This window comes from Lissotriton vulgaris, chromosome 11 (genome assembly GCF_964263255.1).
Source record: "Lissotriton vulgaris chromosome 11, aLisVul1.2, whole genome shotgun sequence".
In the NCBI taxonomy this organism is placed as follows: domain Eukaryota; kingdom Metazoa; phylum Chordata; class Amphibia; order Caudata; family Salamandridae; genus Lissotriton; species Lissotriton vulgaris.
In genome coordinates, this window is record NC_141699.1 from 1,106,130,066 (window position 1) to 1,106,151,618 (window position 21,553).

At 42.5% G+C, this 21,553-nt stretch overlaps 1 protein-coding gene across 1 annotated transcript in view; it reads right to left on the reverse strand.

Annotated features, from left to right (window-relative positions):
- LOC147684247 (putative cation-transporting ATPase 13A4) overlaps window positions 1-21,553 on the reverse strand; it is a 446,726-nt gene that overhangs the window by 128,610 nt on the left and 296,563 nt on the right. Inside the window, exons 17-20 of the mRNA XM_086944647.1 lie at window positions 21,188-21,305; window positions 19,798-19,922; window positions 13,208-13,389; window positions 10,608-10,709 (exon numbers count right to left, since the gene is read on the reverse strand). Of these exons, the coding sequence (XP_086800773.1) occupies window positions 10,608-10,709; window positions 13,208-13,389; window positions 19,798-19,922; window positions 21,188-21,305 (527 nt within the window). The remainder of the gene's footprint in view (window positions 1-10,607; window positions 10,710-13,207; window positions 13,390-19,797; window positions 19,923-21,187; window positions 21,306-21,553) is intronic.

A 21,553-nucleotide genomic window follows, 5' to 3' on the forward strand; every position in this document is an offset into this window, starting at 1 on the left:
AATATTCGCACGCTCACTCATCCGCACAAACACAAACTTGCTATTCATAATGAAGTACTTTCCCTTTAATAGATTGTTTTTAGGGTCCAAGCCACTACTCCTTCCAGTGGGCAGAGTTACACAATTGAACAAACCATGTTTGACACACCTGTTCTAGCTCCATAAACTAATGGATCAACCACTGGCAGGTGTCCTTCAAAGCTTTATTCCTGATTTTACCTGGAGGGCAGAAGGGACCTGATGTTGTAAGAAATGGGCCGGAGTGGTGATGATGTGGTGAGCAAAGAACAAGTGTGTCTACTGGGCTCTACCAAGGCTCTGCTGGTGATCTGTAGAGGGCAGTGAGCTATGACCTCCATCTATGCTGCTGCATAGTCTCACAGTGCTCCAATAAATGTGGTTTTCCCTAGCAATAGGTGCAATACATAAACCGTGCCTTATGTATTTAGATTACATAGAACTGAGAAAGCAGAGGTATGCTGTTCCTATCACGATAAGAATAGTGTGAGAAGTTAGCCTGGTATATGATGTCCACTAGTTCTAGTGGGCACCTTGCACCAGTCTAATCGACCCTTATTGATGGTGGTTGTAAAGTCAACCTTATAGAAAGCTTTCCTAGTGGTAGCATGGACCAGCAGTCATCAGGCTAAGACTTAGAGGCGAGTTAAGCAAGTTGTTTTACCAATTATAATCCCTTGAATACCAAATGAAAGGACACCACACAATGTATATATCAAATATATATGTATTTATTCTAAACACAACCCCTCTGCACTCTTTATGAGGTCAGAGGTAAAAGCAAAATACAAGTTACTTAATTAGCATACGATGAGTTGCACAATACAGGTTTTGACCTAGGGGCCTCACAAACCATGTACTAAAATAGTGGTGTAAGAACCACAACAGAAATAGAAAGTAGGCCTAGGGCCTAGGGAATCGCTGGGGCTACGCTAAACAACCAAAGGTTAGGATGCAGGAGGCCCACGGGAGACGCGTGCAGTGTCTAAACACAGCTGCAGGTTACCATTGACTTTCTATGGGAAACAAAGAAGTTACAAAGTTACAGATTAAGGGCACAAAGGAGTGAACTACGATGGATCCCTTTTAGACTAGGATACTAGGAGAGTCAATACCCACGGGAGCACCGGAGTACTCGAGTTACTCCACCCAGGGAAGCCGGGTGCATAGGTGTGTTTTCGTGTCGGGTTTCGTCGTCGATTCCAATGGAGAGCTGCGAAGAAGTGCTTCAGGCGACCAGAGGAAAAGTGTCCGGGTGGATCCAAGAGTGGATCAAGGATCTGAAGAACCTGAAAGCAGAAGGGACAGAGCCTGGATCACAGGCCAGTTACTAGAAAGGAACTAGGCGATGTCGGGTGATTTCAGGTGAAGAGGTGAAGCTTGTCTCTGCAGCCACGAGGACCAGGAGGCATCGACGACAACCAGGAGCTGGATTCGAGCTGCCCCACAAAGGATGTAGTTGACTGCTGTGTCGTTATCCAGATTGGACCCAACAAGCCTTGGCAAACGCAATCCACGCAGGAGATGAAGATTGGCTTCAGTGCAGACCAGCAAGGTCTGAGGAACTTCTCTTTTGGGGAGAAGTGGAGCAAGCCTAGAGCAACCAGGAAAGCAATTTAGTTTTAAAAGAAAGTCTTCCAGGGGCTGCAGAAGAAGATTTTTCTTCTACAATCCCTGATAAGAAAAACAACTTCCCTCCTGCTTTCCATCTGCGTTTGTGCTGACCAACCTGTTTCCCATATGCACTTGGAGTTGTTTTGGTAATGCAGTCGACCTTTTTCATTTGAAAATGTTGGGCATTTTTTAAATATCCCACATTGGGCATTCAGTGGATGTAAGAGCCCATTACCTTTAAATCACAGGTTGTTGTTATGCTGATCTGATTGGCTCTGGGGTAAGCAGCTAAACAGCAAGTGTGAGTACTGTTTACTGTAAATTATCAAAGCGTTTATGCACACCATCATATGAGGCAAACAAATGGTCAGCACTATTTAATGTTCGCCTGTCAGCACAGTGATGCGCACACCATTACACAAAGGGTACAAGGTAGCGTCAGCATGAGTACTGTTTACTGTTTACAAGACAGCACAGTGACGCGCACACCATTACACAAAGGGTACAAGGTAGCGTCAGCAGGAGTACTGTTTACTGTTTACAAGACAACACAGTGACGCGCACACCAATACACAAAGGGTACAAGGTAGCATCAGCGTGAGTACTGTTTACTGTTCACAAGACAGCACAGTGATGCGCACACCATTACACAAAGGGTACAAGGTAGCATCAGCGTGAGTACTGTTTACTGTTTACAAGACAGCACAGTGACGCGCACACCATTACACAAAGGGAACAAGGTAGCATCAGCGTGAGTACTGTTTACTGTTCACAAGACAGCACAGTGACGTGCACACCATTACACAAAGGGTACAAGGTAGCATCAGCGTGAGTACTGTTTACTGTTTACAAGACAGCACAGTGACGCGCACACCAATACACAAAGGGTACAAGGTAGCATCAGCGTGAGTACTGTTTACTGTTCACAAGACAGCACAGTGACGCGCACACCATTACACAAAGGGTACAAGGTAGCATCAGCGTGAGTACTGTTTACTGTTTACAAGACAGCACAGTGACATGCACACCATTACACAAAGGGTACAAGGTAGCCTCAGCGTGAGTACTGTTTACTGTTTACAAGACAGCACAGTGACGCGCACACCATTATACGAAGGGCAGACGGTACCATCAGCGTGAGTACTGTTTACTGTTCACAAGGCAGCACAGTGACGCACACACCATTACACAAAGGGCACAAGGTACCGTCAGCGTGAGTACTGTTCACAAGGCAGCACAGCGACGGGCACACCATTTCACGAAAGGCACATGGTACCATCAGCGTGAGTACTGTTTACTGTTCACAAGGCAGCACAGTGACGTGCACAACATTACATGAATTACACATACTCTCGTAAAATTATGTTTGCGTTCTCCTTGGACTGGTGATGATTCAGTTGAGGTTTTTAAGCATCCTGTACGTTTTTGTGAGTGGCACCTCCTCCTCCAACTAATTGTTCACTTTCCAAAGTGTGCACTCTGGATTTGGCTTTGAAGAGCTGCGCAGTGACGCGAACACCAGAAACTTTCATATCTTTGGGAAACAGTGCAGTGACGTGCACACACTTTTTTAGATTGCTTGAGTATATTTATGAGCTGCACGGTGATATGCTAACTTGACCTTCTGACATTGATTTAGTGTACCTTAACTTATTCTTCTCTCTGTAAGAGTGTTTAACATTTGTACAATTATGTGTTGTATCATTCTATGCTTGGTATAGGAGTTTTATGGTATATGTACCCACTTAAAATGGTTTATTTGGTGCAGAATTGAAAAACAGGTACTTTTGCTGCATTCTATTCAGAAACCACTATGGGCCATATGTAGGTGTCCAAATACCGATCGGTAACACCGAAAATGGCTCATTTTCGGTGTTACCGACAAATATGTAGCCATGTGAGATGTAGGTAATACCGAATAGGATCGATAACAACGAATCGGTAAAAACCTTCCGTCTCCGAATCGGAATTACCGAAACAATGAGATCCGAATCGGTAGAAACGATTCGGTAAAACCCCCAAATATGCTATGTAGCAAACCCCGGTATTACCGAATTTGGCCAAAATCGGTGATAACGATTCGCTAATTACCACGTTTCTGGAGCATGTGGTAATCAGGAGGAGTCTATATAAACACACCCAAAATGCATCTGTATGACCACAATGGCAGGCCTCTATCTCATAGCAAGGCGCCTACGGCTGGGAGCCGCAGGAATGAGGATCTGGAGACGTGAGGAGCAGGTGTACAGAGTACGCATCACTCTGTTCCAGTTGACAGACGCTGAAATCCACGAGAGATACAGATTGCACCCAGACACCATCCTGGAGCTAATACGGGACCTAACACCCTATCTGGAGCATCAGACACCAAGGGCCCACGCAATCCCCCCCCATGTCCAAGTACTCTGCTGCCTGCACCTGCTAGCATCAGGAAGTTTCCAGGGTGTGATAGCAGCAGTGGGTGGAGTATCACAGAGCTGCTTCTCCCGGATCTTCAACACCTTCCTAGACGCCATGATGGACAGAATGGAACATTACATATCCTTCCCCAGTACGCAGGTGGAGCTGCAGAGAACCAAGCTGGAGTTCTATCAAATTGCCCACTTCCCCCACGTGATCGGCAGCATCGATGGGACCCACATTCCCATCTGCCCACCTGCAGCAAGTGAATACATTTACAGGAACCGCAAATCCACCCACTCAATCAATGTGCAGGTGATCTGCAATGCCAAACACATTATCACAGACATTGTGGCCAAATACCCCGGGAGTACCCACGATGCTTACATCTTCAGGAACAGTGGCATACATACACGTCTGCTTGCTGGTGAATTTGCCGACGGACACATACTAGGTAAGTAAATGTCACACACCCTGATGTACACCCTGCCACAAGCTGTTGGTCACACCAATCAATGCCACTTACTTCTCTCTTCATAGGTGACAGCGCATATGCCCTCCGGCCGTATCTCCTCACACCATATCTGAACCCAACCACCCGAGGGGAGAGGAGATACAATGTGGCACATAGGAGCACACGCAACGTGGTGGAGCGCACTTTTGGTATGCTCAAAAGCAGATTCCGTTGCCTCCACAAAACAGGAGGTGCGCGTCTGTACAGCCCCATAAAATGTTGCAAGATTATTGCTACGTGTGCAATGCTACACAATCTGGCCACGAAAAAAGGAACTGCAGTGGAACTGACTGAGTCAGAGGACGAAGAGGAGGACAACCCTCAGCCAGAGCCCAGCGCGGCTGGTGCTGCAATTGAACATGATGGGAGACATAGACGGGCAGAGATAACATCACACTACTTCTGAGTGAGTAACGACACTGAGGCATTTCCAATTACATGTACAGGTGTTTATTTGGCACACCTACAGCATTCTGAGCAATGTCCAATTGGACATGGGTTACATCACCCATCACATGCTTGTGGACAGCCAGAGTCCTTCACTTCTTGCGTCCCCGTGCTGCACGTGCATGTTCCCCATCCACACTGACTTGTGAGTTGGACCGTTCCTGTGCTGGGACAGTACGTCCACTACGCCTCCTGCACTCGGTGGGTGAGGGTGTGACGCTACCACGGCTGGAAGCCTCCTCACTGTCCCCCCCCTTCCATATTTGAGGCATTAGCATTCTGCATGAGCTCTAGCACTGAGGTCATGGACACCATCCACCTGGCCACATCCCTGCTGCAATGCGACATCTTCTCCTGCATGGCGATGGACCGGCGACACATCAGTGCTGTCGTACTGGCCAGCCGGTTCACCGACGAAGTATAGTCTTGGAGTCTCACTCTCAGTCGGCGCATGCCAACACGGTCCTGCTGCATCTGGCTGCACAGGTTGTCCACCGAGGTTGCTACCCTCTCCATCCCTGCAGACATATTCTCCCCCATGGCACTGATACCCTCCTCCATCTTGTGCATATGTCTGTTAATGTCTGCCACCTCCCTGTGTAACGACTTCATCTCCCTCCATTGCAGGCGCTGGACCTTCAGCATCTTTCCTTCCAGTCCAGCAAACACACTGCCACCCTGCTCATATTCCACTGGACTGACCGGCCTTGCCCTGCGGCGTCGTGATGTGATGTTCGCACCCTCGGATGCTGATCCAGCCCGCTCCCTGTTGGATCTCCCTACAATGGGACATTGTTGGCGCTGGCTGCCCTCCTCCTCCGACTCCTCCATCTGCTGGAGGGTGATCACGGCATGCCTCCTGCCTGACTGTGGTTGTGGTGGTGGTGGTGATGGTGGTGGTGGTGTAGGCGAACGTCGCAATGGTGACTGAGTGAGAGGGGATTGCGGCCCTCCCTGGCGCTGTGGTGATGTCTGTGGTGAACGATTGGCTGGCTGCGATGGCGCAGAGCTGGTGTTCCCTGCAGCCATGCTGTCTTCATCGTGTTCACTCCCCTCTGGCCTGGCTGACCTGCCTCTGCTGCCCTCAGCTGCACTGCGAGATGACTCGCCTGAAATGACACAAATGTAAATTTTCTCAATGCTCTGTCTGCAATGCCATTGCATTAAAGTACATGCCAACAGTGCACAGTGGTTATCCTGACCTGTCCAATTATGTTACCATGCTATTGTGTTAGCTGTCCTGACAGTCCTGATCATGATTTCACACTGACTACATCACCCAGTATGCATTGCAGGTAAGCAGTAAGACATGGTGTGGAGTGGGAGCACTTTTACCACTATGGGGGTTGGGGTTTGGGAGGGGTTAGGGCAGCATGCTGGGCATGCGTCTTACCTTGTTTTCTAGCTGCTCTGGCGGAGCGGTCTGCGTCTCCTATGCCACTCACACTCTCCCGCTGGATGGTGGACTCCACCATCTGTTCCAGTGGTGTTGGTACTGGGGCTCGATTTTTTCCTCCTCCAGTTTTCCCTGCCAGCCTATGTCTCTCTGCCATCCTCTGTTTTGCAGTTTTTCTGAGGTCGTACCACCTCTTTCTGATGTCCTCTATGGTGCGCAGGGTCACACCTATGGCATTGATCTTGTCCCGAATGCCACTCCATATTTGCCTCTTCTGTGCGTCTGGCACTTGGTGGGACTGGGCTCCAAACAGCTTGTGGTACACTTGGGTGACTTCCTCAATCAGGATCTCAAGCTCCTTGTCGCTGAACTTGAGCTTTCTTTTTCTGTCACCTCCCTCCTTCTCCTTGTCCTGGCTTGCCATTGCAATGCTTGTTCTGTTTTTCTTCTCTTTTCTTTTTCTGGTCTATGTTGCTGCTGCCTCCTCAGCTCTCCAGCCTGCCTGCCTCACAGTGTGCTCCAGGCCCTGTGCACCTGGCTGGGTGTGGCAACTTCCTGTTTGGGGAGTAAATGGGTGTATCAGGATTGGCTGATTCACCAAAACGCTGTTATTCGAATTACCGATTCGGTATTTCCGATTTTGGGTGTGGATTCGGTAACATCGAATCGGTATTAGCCTTTCGGTATGCATTTTTATTACCGATCTGGTCACAATCGGTATTTAATACCGATTAGGAACGAATCGGTAATGTTTACCGAATATTTACCTACATCACGTTTACCTCATTCTTAATACCGATTCGGTATGAATCGGTATTACGGAGTCGGTATTTGGAATTTACCTACATATGGCCCTATGTCTTTTACATTGTTTTTTCCAACTGAATACCGGGGAATGCCAGCATTTACTCACATATTCATTAAGGGTATCCTTGTGTGCCTAGAACGTCTGTGGACCCCCTGATAAGGATGGAGAGATACGCCATTTTATCCATTTAACCATTTTTAGCAGTATTTTCCTGATCATCCGTAGGTTCAGTATTCTGAACATCAATAGAAGAAAACGTGGGATCCACTTCCACAACATTAGACACATTCCACTAGTTACCACCAATCAAACGTACTGCACTTCTACAAATCTTACCAATTTTCACAAGTTCAGATTATTTTGATTCTTCTTTCCTTACAAAAGACATCTTTTTCATATGGACTACATCTCCCACATCAAAATCTTTTGCAGACACACTCTTCTTTTTGTTATAAAAACTTTTTGCTTTACTTGAGAATTTTCAATATTTTTTCACTCAATTGTATCCAAATCAGCCCATGATAAATTATTTTAGCCATTTAGACATCCAATCTGGTTTAAACTCAGTTGAGGGCTTCCTACCCCTTCACATTTCAAAAGGAGAAAATCTGGTTGTAGAGTGAAGTGTTGTTCTGTGAAACCAAGATTGGGTCCTCACAGCTACTGGTACTACACATTTAGGCCACAGAGCCCAATATATACACTCCCCTATCACTCTGTTGAGTTGCTGAACCAGATTGTTGGCTTGCAGGCGATAGAGTGAACTTTTTAAATGGTTAATGCTTCTTTCCTGTAGAAACTTCTCTACAGTTGACAGAAATTTGACCACATTTTCAGAGACTATCACCTCTGGAAACCACTTCCTTATGAAGTCATTTTTAAGAAAATCCTATACTGCTTTGAAATCTGGTTCTTCCCAAAAACTTTTCCTCTGGCCATTTAGAATAGTAGTCGACCCGGACTAAAGCAAACCTGAGAATGATAGGGAAGGTAATGAAACAGACCCATGAGGTCAATGCTCAATTTTACCCATGGCATTGAAGGTAAAGCAATAGGAGTCAACGGAGGATTAGATAACCGTAAAGTCTTATCACTCCTGGAACAAATCATACATTCATGAACCATACAATCAATGTCCTTGTCAATATGTGGCCACCAGAAGTGAACACTTACTGTGCGTGTGGTAAGAGTAGCCCCAAGATGCCCTTTAGCAGTAGGTTTCTCACCTCCTCAGAAATAACTAATTTGCCTGACCACATTATTTAACCATCTACTAACGATAAGCCATCCGTCACTTTGACATAAGGTTGAATTAAAATCTCAACATTTATTTCCTTAGGCCAATCTTCAATAATGTATTTAGCTACATGTTTTAAAGCAATGTACTCTTGAGTCTCACTCTTCCACTGCACTTCTAAAAAGAACATGCACTTTCAATTTCAATACAGTTGTCCAGGTCTTCATCATCATGAGGATTTAAATCACCACTTTGACTTTCTGTCTCCTCTGCATTTATTTGAAAATGTGACAGTTAGTCTGCTCTGATATTCTATTCCACCAGAAATGTTCTCAATATTAAACTGAAATTGCAGCAATTTGGTGGACAGCCTGGATATACGAAGAATAATATTACCATTAGATGTTCCGCCTATTATATTAAACTGAGGGGCTTCTGGTCTGTCTGAAGTGTAAATCTTCTGCCCCACAAATAACACCTAATTTTTTCAACTGCCGACCAGCATGCCAAATGTTATTTTCCAATAACCGAGTAGGGGAACTCAGCATTACAAAGCACTCCCGATACAAACCCAATGGCTCTTTATTCATTGGCAATTCTCTGAGTCAACACTGCACTTAAGCCATGATTACATCAACCGTAAGAGAATACAGTATTGAAGGATAAGAGGGTTTTAACGCTTTGACCTCACTCAGTTGTCTCTTCACCCATTCAAAAGCCGTTTTGCATTTTTCATCCCATACAAATTCTGTGTTCTTCTGTAGCAAATTTGCTATAGGCATAATCAGATAACAACCGCAAATAAAATACGCTCAGTACAAGGAAAGATTTCCCACCGACTGTCACATTGGGAGGAGGTGCATGTGATATAACATTCACTAATCCTGGTCCAGGTTGGACACCAGTGTCAAAACTGCACCTTGGCTCTGGAATATAGACAAAACTTTGTTCATTATACCATCATCGTGGATCTGTCTATCTTGGGCATGGATCAAAACGTCATTATGGAAAATGGCAACATTCCTCACATCTTTAAGAAGATTCGACATGAGAAGTTGAAATACTGACACAGCCGAAATACGGAGAAAAAAGTAAGATAATAGTTTGTTGTCCTCCAAGAAATGTCCGAAGCATTCCTTTCAAGGGACTTGAGTTGAAGGTATTTTCCCTATGTCTCTTAAATTCCAGATACATTTACTTGGGTTTGAAAAAAGATTGTGATTGACCCGATTTGTATAATAAGAGATTTCAGAGAAAAAATGGTTTCAAATAATTAGTGCCATCTAGGTGTAGGTAAAATCAGTTTTGTGAGTCCTTAATAGCTATTTTTAGCGAAGTGATAATATTCCTTAATTGTGAATTGCAAATTGTGATTCTCAATCAAGGAATGCCTTGATTGGAATAATAGGAATGAATGGGAATTGGGTGGGCAATGTGCGTGTCCCCAATTTCAAGGGTCCAAATGGACACCCTGTTGCACCCCTGAAATCTGCATTTGTGCACATGTGGCGCACAAACAGGCCATATGGCACATTGAAAAAAGAAAAAAGTGCTTACTTAAAGGAAATCGCAAATTACTTATTTTGCGAGTAGGTATTTGCCTTCCTACATTGCACACATTTGAATTGCGATCGCAAATGCTGAAATTCGATATATTTTAGCTTTTGCGATCACAATTTGGCTTGCTACATCTGGCCCATTATCATTTCCTCTTAGACTGTCTGTTGTTTTCAGAAGTAAGGAAGAAATCCCTTATCCTATTTTTAGGAAATGTCAAACTACAAAACAATCAGAAACATTAGTCACTTTATTCAAATAGAAATATTTAGATTTGATCATGTATAAAAAGTTAACTCAGAAAGAATCTTTTATTGTCTAATATTTGCGTATGCATCCATAACATTATTTATCAACAAAACAAATATCAGTGTTTGTAAAAGAGCTTATTGAATTTTACTTGTATTAGATGTTTTTAAGAAAAAGGTATAAAATCTATTATGTGAAAGTGAACTAAGGTTGCGCTCTGCGGCTTATTATAATGTTTATCTCCTTGGAGATTCAACATTGAAAAATATATTTTCATACCTTCTTTTTAAAATGATTATTTTCTATTGCTAAAGGATTATGTCTTGGAAATAAATACATTTAGATTGGTTGAAAATCTAAAGCTTACCTTTGGGAGCAGACTGTAGAAGTGCTGTAGAATAACCTGGTACGTTTTTCCATCCATGGCAAAGTAGTAGCTGAGTTTGTCTTCACTGGTAATGAACGTCTCCTGTAATCAACAACATTATTACAATATTGTCATTATTAATGGGTCACTTGTAGAAATATCATCAAATTAAAGTAATGGAATGCAATGATATCCCCCTTCCTGCAGGACCCTGCTGACTGATGGCAGGACCAGGAGCTCTTTAATAAACCTCTTTCTCACTGTTACAAGATCAAGACAACCAGTGTTCTGGAAAAGAAATCAACTCTGTCTATTTCTAAAGAACATTTTGCCATCAGAAAATTGCTCAAAGCGTGCCTCCCCTAAGACTGTGCCCTCTGGTCAGGAAGTTTGAATGTGTAAACAAATTGTTACATCACATGACATAAGTGTGCTCTCGTCGGTCCTCATGCCTGAAACCTCTAATCATATGCATACATATAAAGAAATCCATCTTTTTCACAGTCCCTCCCCCATTTTACTCAGGATAGCTGGTATGTTGACCCCCGCAGTCAGTGGTTGCAGCCTGCTGGCCAGGCCCAAGCACATGTGCTATTTTAAAAATGTTGGGTATTTATATTTCCAAATTGCCTTTGGTGTCACTTTAGAATGACACCATCTTCTATGAGGGGCAACTACCTTACCACCCAGATCACAGTACAGGTCTTTCAAGGAGGGACGGGGGATGTTTCTTCCTTACTGCTTCTAAAACATTTACAAATTAGCTTCATATTTTCTTTGCAGCCTCCGTTTCATGGCCTATCTTCTGCTATATGTAAACGGATACTACATTTCCAACTTTTAATTGGAATGTATGAACAAAAGTAATTCCACAGTGTGTAGGTAATCTGGGCTAGAAATACCAATAACAAGTTTAAAATCTGAGTATCTGAAAAGGAAGACCTAGCAGCACTAAAGGAGACCTACTGATAGGAGGCCACAAGAAGTGTGGTAGGTAGCAGCAGAAGTCATTTAGAGCTCACAGGGCCAAACAGAAAGGGTCAGTGGTAGAGGTGATTTGCAGAAAGCTCTTCTCATTTGGAACAGGTATTCTCCATTTTGGATTTCTAGACCATGAAACTTTGAATTGTTTTGATACCCAAGGCATATACCTTATGAATATTACTTCACGGCGGCTGAACAGGGAAGGTCAGTGGTAGAGATGGTTTGCTAAGAGCTCCTCTCAGTGGAACATGTATTCACCATTTTGGATTTCTAGTCCATGAAAACTTGGGATTGTGTTGATTGTGTTGATACCCAAGGCATGTACCTTATAAATGTTCTGAGGATTGGGCAGGTCTTCATCAGCAATGGTTGCATGGTCTCCCTTTAAAGTTCCGTCCTACATCTATGCCAGAGAGAGGCTCTGCTAGGCTCTAAAGAGGAGGAAGACATCCATTACCGCTGCATTCAGTTGAGCTCCTGCTCCGCTCCTCCCGATATATAACTTAGAGATTGAAATTTGTTTACGGTGCAGGGTAAGGAGAGTGGGTACGGAAAGCCACTAGGACACTTTCAATTAGCCAATGAAATCTTCAACAAAGGCAGAACTGTGAAAAGCCACAGGTAAGTATTTCTGCTTGTAGTTTTACTCAGTGTTAAAGCCAATTTATTTGAAGTTCCCCAGCAATGCTAAACAACCTTGTGGCAAAACCATGAAATTGACCAAGTACTCATCTTAGCAGCTTCCCATTAGTATTATTAATGTGGTGTGGGAATTCTCCAGGTCTGTTATTCTTTTCAAAGCCACTCATTTCCTTTTTCTGCTTTTTTAGGGATTCAATTTCTTTCTTATTCTAGAGATATTAAATATTTTTCTAGGAAGAGTTTAGGTAGAGAGGGTCTGGTTGGTTGACCCACCGAGTGTGGTATGATATTCAGCTCTGTGCCACCCTAAAGTCACTGGTAAGCTCATTAGCACGTCTGGAGAAGCACTCACATAGGTACATCACGCAGAAGACAGCGGGCAGTGTGAGAGGTAGTAGTGGCAAGCTCCCGTTTAACGGAAATTTGATGCCCCATCCAATCATGATACGATCAGGGTACCTTTATGAAGGACTCTGAATATACATTGCGAGTGTCTTCAACTTACAAACAAGTTATTAAATCAGTGACTTGAGAATAAGAGGGTGGCTCTGCTGTTCAACATGTGGGCAATGCGCTGATCCAGCTCCAACTTGGCAATCATCACTGACAGAATTACAACCTTTTCAAGAGATGTTTGGAAAGTGAGAAATGTACTTAAAAAAACTGCGTGACAGGCACTGCGAGTCAAAAATCTTTGCACTCTTCACTTTGGGGATCACAAGTACGTGGGTATTCCATTCATTTAACAACTTGTAGTTATCAAGTAGAATATTTATTAAAAATGTAAATGATTGTGTTGTGAACAATATATTTTTGCCCAGCATACTTTGAAGTGTATGTTGGAAAACTATAAGAACGACTCAGAATACAGAGTGGATGTTTTTAACTTACCCAGCAGTCAAGCTATAAACAGCTGGAGAACAACTCTATCTAAAACATTTGTTGCTCCTCCCTCATGCAAATGAGATGCATACCCAGAAGGCATTGTTCTTGTTTACTCCGTCCATCTTGCTCTTCTGATCGTCCACCTCTCGTAGGGTGATGGATGGTGGGCTGGATCCTTCGGGCCCACAGGCAGTGACCAGGATACCCGTGCTAGACTCAGGGATCATTCCAGAACGTTTTCCAACAGTCAGCGCCGTCTGAAGGTTATCACCTGAGGAACATATACATCAGTAATCTAATAAATACCACATGCTAACAACTAAACTTCAACTGCAAACACCAAAATGGCGTGTTTAGGAACGTGGCCTGTGAGGGGTATTTTTTAGCTTTTATACATTTTTATTTCAAATTCAACATAGCATGTCCAGTGATGTAGAAACAGGCCTAGTGACCATTCACAATAGAAGTTGCACAAAGACAATCTAATTACATAGGAGGGGTGGTTGAAGGCACATGTTAGTACAAAGGTAGAATGTAAATGTAAATCCATCAATAGGATAATGTTTACAGAGATATGAAATAAAATGAAAGGTGAAAGAAGAAGAGAGCATGAAAAAACAGAAAAGTAGCAATATACAACATCAAGAGACATCTGGATGCCCATAGAGATCAATGTGGAGACAAGGTAGTTATTCGGTCTTACCAACAATAGGATCCTTAGGGGCATCTGGTGCATTATGAAGTAGATAAGACAAATTGGGTTCCAAAAATCCTGATGTCTATATGTAGGTGGCTGCAGCAAGATGTAGATTTGTACGCAAACAGTGGAAATCATCATGTCTCATAACCAATCAACGAAAGTTGGTAGTCTAGCCCCTCCCCAGTTTAGTTGGCCAAGAGGAGGACCATCGCAGTCAATCAGTGTGCACCTTGTGGAATGCCTAGACCAGCAATGGGTCCAGCAAATTATATGTCATGTCATCTATACCAAGGAGAACCTCACACCAAATATTAAAGATAGGGGGACATTCCCACACAAGGTGGAGAAATCCCACATTGTCCCATCTGCTGCTGAAACTACTATGGGGGATGGAGAGGTCAATCCTGTACTGTTGCTGTGTGGTATTGTAGGCCCAGCAAAAGGTATTTATAATAGAATAATTTGTGTCTATAGTTAACAGATAGTGTGCCAGTACACAGCAATATGCCCATACCGCCTCAAGTGGGGACACACACAGTTCCACATCCCAAGCGGTCCGAGCCGAATCTGCCCTTCCTGGTATGAATTGTGATATGCATGTATAGAGCTTAGAAACCCATCCAGTTTTTTCAGCCAAAACCAGTAGGCTCATCTAGAGACGTCAAGTGTGGTGGCGTCACTCCAGGAGTGGAACTAGTCCAACAACAGGCATTTACCAAATACATAAAGGTGGCCAATTTCTGGTATGACCATCTTCAACAAGGTGGTCTGGACAGTGCGTTCGGTTGTAAGTGGAAGTAAAGGATTGGAAAGCAACCAAATGGCCAACGAGTACGGGCATGGCTTCTGGGTTTTGTAATAAATAGAGCTCCAGGCCGATGCAACCATTTTGATTTTATTCTCTGTTTTGGGAAGACTTGTTGGTGAAGTCACACCAGCTGATTCTCATGTATCTGATCATGCTTGGGTAAGATAAGGTATGCGTCTATCCGGGTTATAGCAAAGTTTGGCAAAGTGACATTGAGCCAACAGATAGTGTATTTCCAGATCCGGCACTTTTAACCCGCCCCGCCTCCTGTACCTCCCAACCACACAGGAGGACCAGCAAATCACATGCAATCTTTGATGGCTTATTTCCCAGACCAACTTGATCAGGAGTGTCAAAAGTGGGGTAAAGAAGTGCTTGCTAATGGACATAGGTATGTTTGTAAATAGAAACAGTAGTTTAGGGAGGACTATCATTATAAATAAGGCTACTCTCCCACCAAGGACAATGGAAGTTGGAGCCAAAGATCTGCACGACGTGATGGGTTGTCTATTACCTGGCCATAATTGAGTTGAATGACCTGCTCCAGCTGTATATGTATAAAGACAACTAGGTATTTAACCAAGGCTGTAACCCAACTGTTAGCAAAACAAGGGTCACCCTAGATTACCCTATCAGTTATTGGGAAAAGTTTTGACTTAGACCAACTAATGGAAAGCCCAGAACATGTCCCAAATCAAACAATTTCACATATCTGTGGTTCGAGCCTGCCCACTGGGACCTTCACGAAGACCAATATATTATCTGTACACATGGACAGCAAGAGGCATCATGATAAAAGCTGAGGCCTCTATGCAGGCGCTTTTCTAGGAGCTGCCCACCCGAAGGATCTATGGTCAATAAAAATAATACAGGATATAAGGGGCATCCCCGCTGAGTCCTTTGTGCTAATGCGAATGTGTCTGATGTGAGGCCATTGCAGAAATAGGGGCCACCGGATGTGCATATAGCAGTGAGAAGATTGTTGGGTATACCACAATCATTGGAGGATCTCAAAAATGTTTTCCATTCCAGGGAGTTGAACACCTTTCTGATGACAAGTAGTGTAACCGTCGCTCTAAACTCAGGGTTAATTTGATTTATCACAGCAATAACCACAAGTTTTGTAGATTTACGAGGGAGAACTCTCAACTGTACAGGAGCAACTATTTGCTCCACCAGGATGGAGAGCTTGATGGCAATTATTAAAGCAAGAATCTTGTTATCACAATTTGTTAATGAGAGGAGTCGATAAGAGGCACATATAGCGGGTTCTTTTCCAGGTGTGGGGAGGAGAAAGGTGGATTTATATCATTAAAGACTTTTGCAATGAAGGAACTGTTTGAGCTTCATTATTACGGCTTGTATATCCTGGTAGTGTACAACTCCATTATCGTCAGAGAATTAGAATACTGCCACATCTCCTTCGAGTCCTTGAAGGTGTAAGCATAAGGTTTTTTCCGAATGGGGCTTCCTCATATGTAAAGCGGATTGGCCAGATAAGACATGGAAACATTAATAGGATAATATTTTTAAAGCATTTTAATAAAACCGTAGTTCACTATCATGAATATAAAACACAGACATCTAGTAAATACCAAAGACATAAATTATGTTAGGAGAAAATAAAGTCTGGAATCCCAATCTGGATTCGTGATCTTCCAATACAAAAATAAGCTAGACTGTGTCTGTTTAGTTTGAATTAATTTGTTTTGATTTTCCCATGTTAACAACAAACTTTTATTCTTGCTGCAGAACTCCACTTCTGCACTGCTACTACTTGGTGAATATGACATGTGCAGTGTAGGTATAACAAAAATTGGATACCACCATTGCAGATTTTATTTTCAGTAAAAGCACAAGTATTTTTAATACTGGCAGAGTACATTACTTCAACAGAGCTGAATCCTATAATAGACATTGTTTAACATTGTATAAACAACAAGAGAGAAAGGGCTACAATACATACTCTCCTGCCCCTGGGAATAAACAATCGTAAACAACTAGAGAGTATCTTTAACAATAATTAACAATAGGCTCCGAAAGAGGAGTGGTCAGGCAGAACAGCCCCCAACACCAGTCAGTGCTCCATGCAAACTTATTAGCTGTGTCGCAGAAAGGTAGTGAGATTATCAAGATGAAAAAAGGAACCCTCAGGCACCCACACAAGGTAGGTAGCCATTTGTCTTCATTGGGTTCCTGTGGTTAGTGCATGTGAGAGTACATCAAACCAAAAAGGTGCAAATTAAAATGAGTATGGATCACTCCCTCAACCAACACTTTTAATGGAGGGGTGATTCGAACTCAGTTAAAACCAATGTGCATAGACGGACATGAAGAGTTAAGTAAGTTTGAACTCCTTGTCCTACAAAACGGTCGACATGTTTCAGCTAACTGGTCTTGTTCGACCCAGCATTCCTCAGGACCAGAAATGTAAAAAACTCACCCAACGAGGCAGCACACCCCCTAAAGTGTCTACTCACGGTGGATGGATATTCACATAAACGCGTTTTTACCGACTTAAGTTCTTTATACTGGTAGGCGTCTTGTGCGTTACCTCTATTCTGCGAGGTTTGTGGAATCTGTGAAGAAACCCATAGACAGAGTCCATAGTCAGACATTGTTGAAACATTTCTCCTTTATCAAGATTTCACCATAGTTAATACTTTCAAATCCCCATCAAGGGATATATGTCTTCCACGACTGTTAGACTATTCTGGTCATAGCGGATTGCACGTTCCCTCCCCTATGTCACTATGCAATAATCAGTCACAACCGGTGATATAGTATAATACTCTTTTGAGTTTCTGCCATGACTTACTTCATTGTTCCCAAATTAATGACTCCATGAGTCCGTGGTGGAGGAAATCTTCACGTCAGCATCTGGTTAAGATAACACAAGTCTTAGATGAATAAGATTGGTTCCATATTAAGATGGGTATGTTTAGACTAAAGTTGCGTTTATGAATGAATTTCTTCATAAATTAATATGACAGCGTATTTAGACAATCAGGTTACTGTAGCTTTAAATTTCGCAGCGATCGAGGCCTGACCCAATCACGTGGTAATCAGCCACGCAGGTCACGTCGTTATGCGGAAGTGAAAAGGACTGCCCAGTCCGCGGGTCGAGTTGTTATTCGAGCTGTGGATGAGCCCTTGTTAGGTGACTACGTGGGGAGCCGCCAGTAAATCAGTAAGTAAATTGAGCGGGTTAACGTTCCTATTTGTAACTTGGAGTCACAACCCACAGGCAGTGTATTTTTGCGGAGTTATCCGTTCTATCGTGAACATGAAAGTCACTTTAAAGTAACAATAGTTAGCCCATAATTGTACTTGGGTTTCCGACAATTTGTCATACATTTGCCTTCCCCTATTACAACAGTAAAACTTTCAATAAATTAACAATGAATTGGGGGGCATAAATGACATATCTCCATCTGTTTCCGTCTTATTGGGGTGTTATCTTAACCAGATGCTGACGTGAAGATTTCCACCACCACGGACTCATGGAGTCATTAATTTGGGAACAATGAAGTAAGTCATGGCAGAAACTCAAAAGAGTTTTATACTATATCACCGGTTACCAACGGTGTGGTGATTTCATTATTACCCTGTCACTTAAAAGAGAGTGTTTCCACCTGACCCGGTTTTTCGTTTGTCCGATTTTTCTTAAATAGATCCTAAAGAGAAAGTCTGTCCTTCGTTATACGTAAGACGAAAGTGGGAATCTAACTAAGTGAGTTCCATTATACAAATTGTTGTAAAATTTGATCCTGAGTCCTCTGTTTTTCTAGTGCGTGACTCTTTATGCAGATGCAAATGCAGTTATGAAGTGTCACTTGTGACAACCTTTGCCAGGATTTTCTCGAAGAAAAACTGTTTGTTTTTAATATCTATAGTAGATCGTGGGAAAAAGAAGCCATGTTCATACAGGAGTAATGTTACTGATTATTGCATAGTGACATAGGGGAGGGAACGTGCAATCTGCTATTACCAGAATAGTCTAACAGTCGTGGAAGACGTATATCCCTTTAGCATAACAGCTATAACCTTTTTTTCATTTTTTTCTATGTTTTTATATGCAAACAAACTTTGGCTTGACTGTGTCACAGGGTGAGTGATGGGGATTTGAAAGTATTAACTATGGTGAAATCTTGGTAAAGGAGAAATGTTTCAACAATGTCTGACTATGGACTCTGTCTATCGGTTTCTTCACAGATTCCACAAACCTCGCAGAATAGAGGTAACGCACAAGACGCCTACCAGTATATAGAACTTAAGTTGGTAAAAACATGTTTATGTGAATATCCATCCACCGTGAGTAGACACTTTAGGGGGTGTGCTGCCTCGTTGGGTGAGTTTTTTACATTTCTGGTCCTGAGGAATGCTGGGTCGAACAAGACCAGTTAGCTGAAACATGTCGACCGTTTTTTAGGACAAGGAGTTCAAACTTACTTAACTCTTCATGTCCGTCTATGCACATTGGTTTTAACTGAGTTCGAATCACCCCTCCATTAAAGGTGTTGGTTGAGGGAGTGATCCATACTCATTTTAATTTGCACCTTTTTGGTTTGATGTACTCTCACATGCACTAACCACAGGAACCCAATGAAGACAAAAGGCTACCTACCTTGTTTGGCTGCCTGAGGGTTCCTTTTTTCATCTTGATAATCTCACTACCTTTCTGCGACACAGCTAATACGTTTGCATGGAGCACTGACTGGTGTTGGGGTCTGTTCTGCCTGACCACTCCTTTTTCGGAGACTATTGTTAATTATTGTTAAAGATACTCTCTAGTTGTTTATGATTGTTTAACATTAAACATGTTTGTACTGCAGAATGACTGGAACTGTTTCATTGTCCTAAGATTTATTTTTTTTAAATTCTAAGTGACCTTTTAGTGTTTGCAAATAAAATGTCTATGACAAAAACTAATTATCAATACTTGGTCTTGGTTAGGAGAACATGGTAAATCCATTAAAAAGACTATCACAATGAAGATTTAGAAATCTTATTTGAATAAACTAGGATTGCATATTTGAGTAGATGCTCCTCTTGTGAGGGTGAACAAGTTAAGTTTTGTGCTACACTCTTTATTAAAGGTATCAGATATCCTCAACTGGATGTGACCCATGTGAAAGGCATGCACGAGGACCTGTGATAATGTTACATACCTGTCACCATAACTATTCTGAGTCTCGCCTCCAAGAGTTCCTCTAGCACCGGCTTCACCTCCGGCTTCAGCTGGTTTTCCATCACCAGCAGCCCAAGAAATTCTAAGTTAGATTCAACATCTTCCCTTCAAAGAAAAAGAAAAAGGCAAATGATGCTGTAACGCAATTAATGTAAGAATGTCCCCCATCTTTGTCTTCTTTCAAGCCATTCTGTGGATCTGATCTTCCACTAAGTCTTCAGGAACTAATCCCACAGTCGTCCCTTCAGATCCTCTTATTTCTCCCCTAAGCACATCGATCAATACACAGCTACTTCCCTTATGGTATTCCTCTTAAATCTTTCTCTTGCTTTGGTCGCATTCTTTAGCCCTTCCAAACATGCTAAAAATGCATTCATTAGTACCATTTTTAAAATAATTTTTCACACCTGACACTTGTGAATGTTTTAGTCTAGGAGATACTAGTAACCACTCTAAGCATTCCCTAGGAGAAGCACACTGCTACATTAGCCTCTGGGCAACATATCAAAGGGTAGATGATCCATCAAACATTGGAACTATCTCAAGTCCCTTTTTATAAGTACATTCAGTTGTTAGACTTCAGGGACTTGCCCAAGGAATGTGTCAAGTCTGTCCAGATACAACAAAAGCTTATCAGTATCCAAAGATAATGTGTCTGCTTTGCTAGTTCCACTTCCTTATATACAAATCAATTAAATGCATTCTAAGGATGACACTGAAGTGTTCACTATTAACTGGGGCAGCCATCTATGTGGCTGTATTCTCAATATAATCATAACGGTAGTTCTGGCTATCCTGAATCTGTCAATTAACTACAAATTCTTTCCATTCAGGAGATCAATAGAGCAGAGGTACTGAATGGATTTTGGCTTCAAAACATTGTTATATACTAATTCGTTATTTGGAGGGACACCTACAATACACCCCTTCCAAATACTCAATTGGTATCTATTTGGAATCACATTGTAGGAGATGTAAAAACTAAGAAATCAGGTTAAAATGAGAAAAAACCCTATAAAAGTTTGAAAATTCCTGTCACTCAGAAAGCACCTTGAGATGTTTTGGCTTAGGTTGTTGTTCTATACAAGCTTTCCTTTTCAGTCAGGCACTCACATAGACCTAACACGTTTTTGTAATCCTGAGTCCACAGCCAGGAGCTGCCCATACATCAAACTAGAAGGAGGTCTTGGGAAGCTAGATAAAAAAACAATAGTCATATCAAATGCCACCAAATACTTCTCTAACATGTTTTACAATTACTGCAATGCTAATATCTCAGCAGAGTAGCTGCCTTCCCTTGCTGAGGTTTGAAGTTTCCATCAGGAAAGATTCTTTAAAGGGTTTGGGCGCTTGAGGCTTCACTCTCTTACCTTGCTAAACTTCCCAGTTCACATGGCTTCTTTGATGGCAAAGGCTTGTACGCCAATCCAATGACTCGAAAACCTTGCATGGTGTAAATCTGGAGTTCGTTTGAAAAATTGGAAGGGACTGGTAAAAAAAATATATCACAAATAAACATTCAATTACATCACAAGAACTCACATTTGCACATTTTCCTTTGTGTCACAGGACAACTCATATTCAAACTCAAATGAAGAGAGCTCTAGTAAATACTGTTATTTAACCACCTTGCTTGGTAAAATTGCCCTACATCTTAATGACTCATTTAAATTACTTGTAAGTACCTCGTATATGATACAACATGTACCCAGGGTCTGAAAGCACTGCAGCACTCT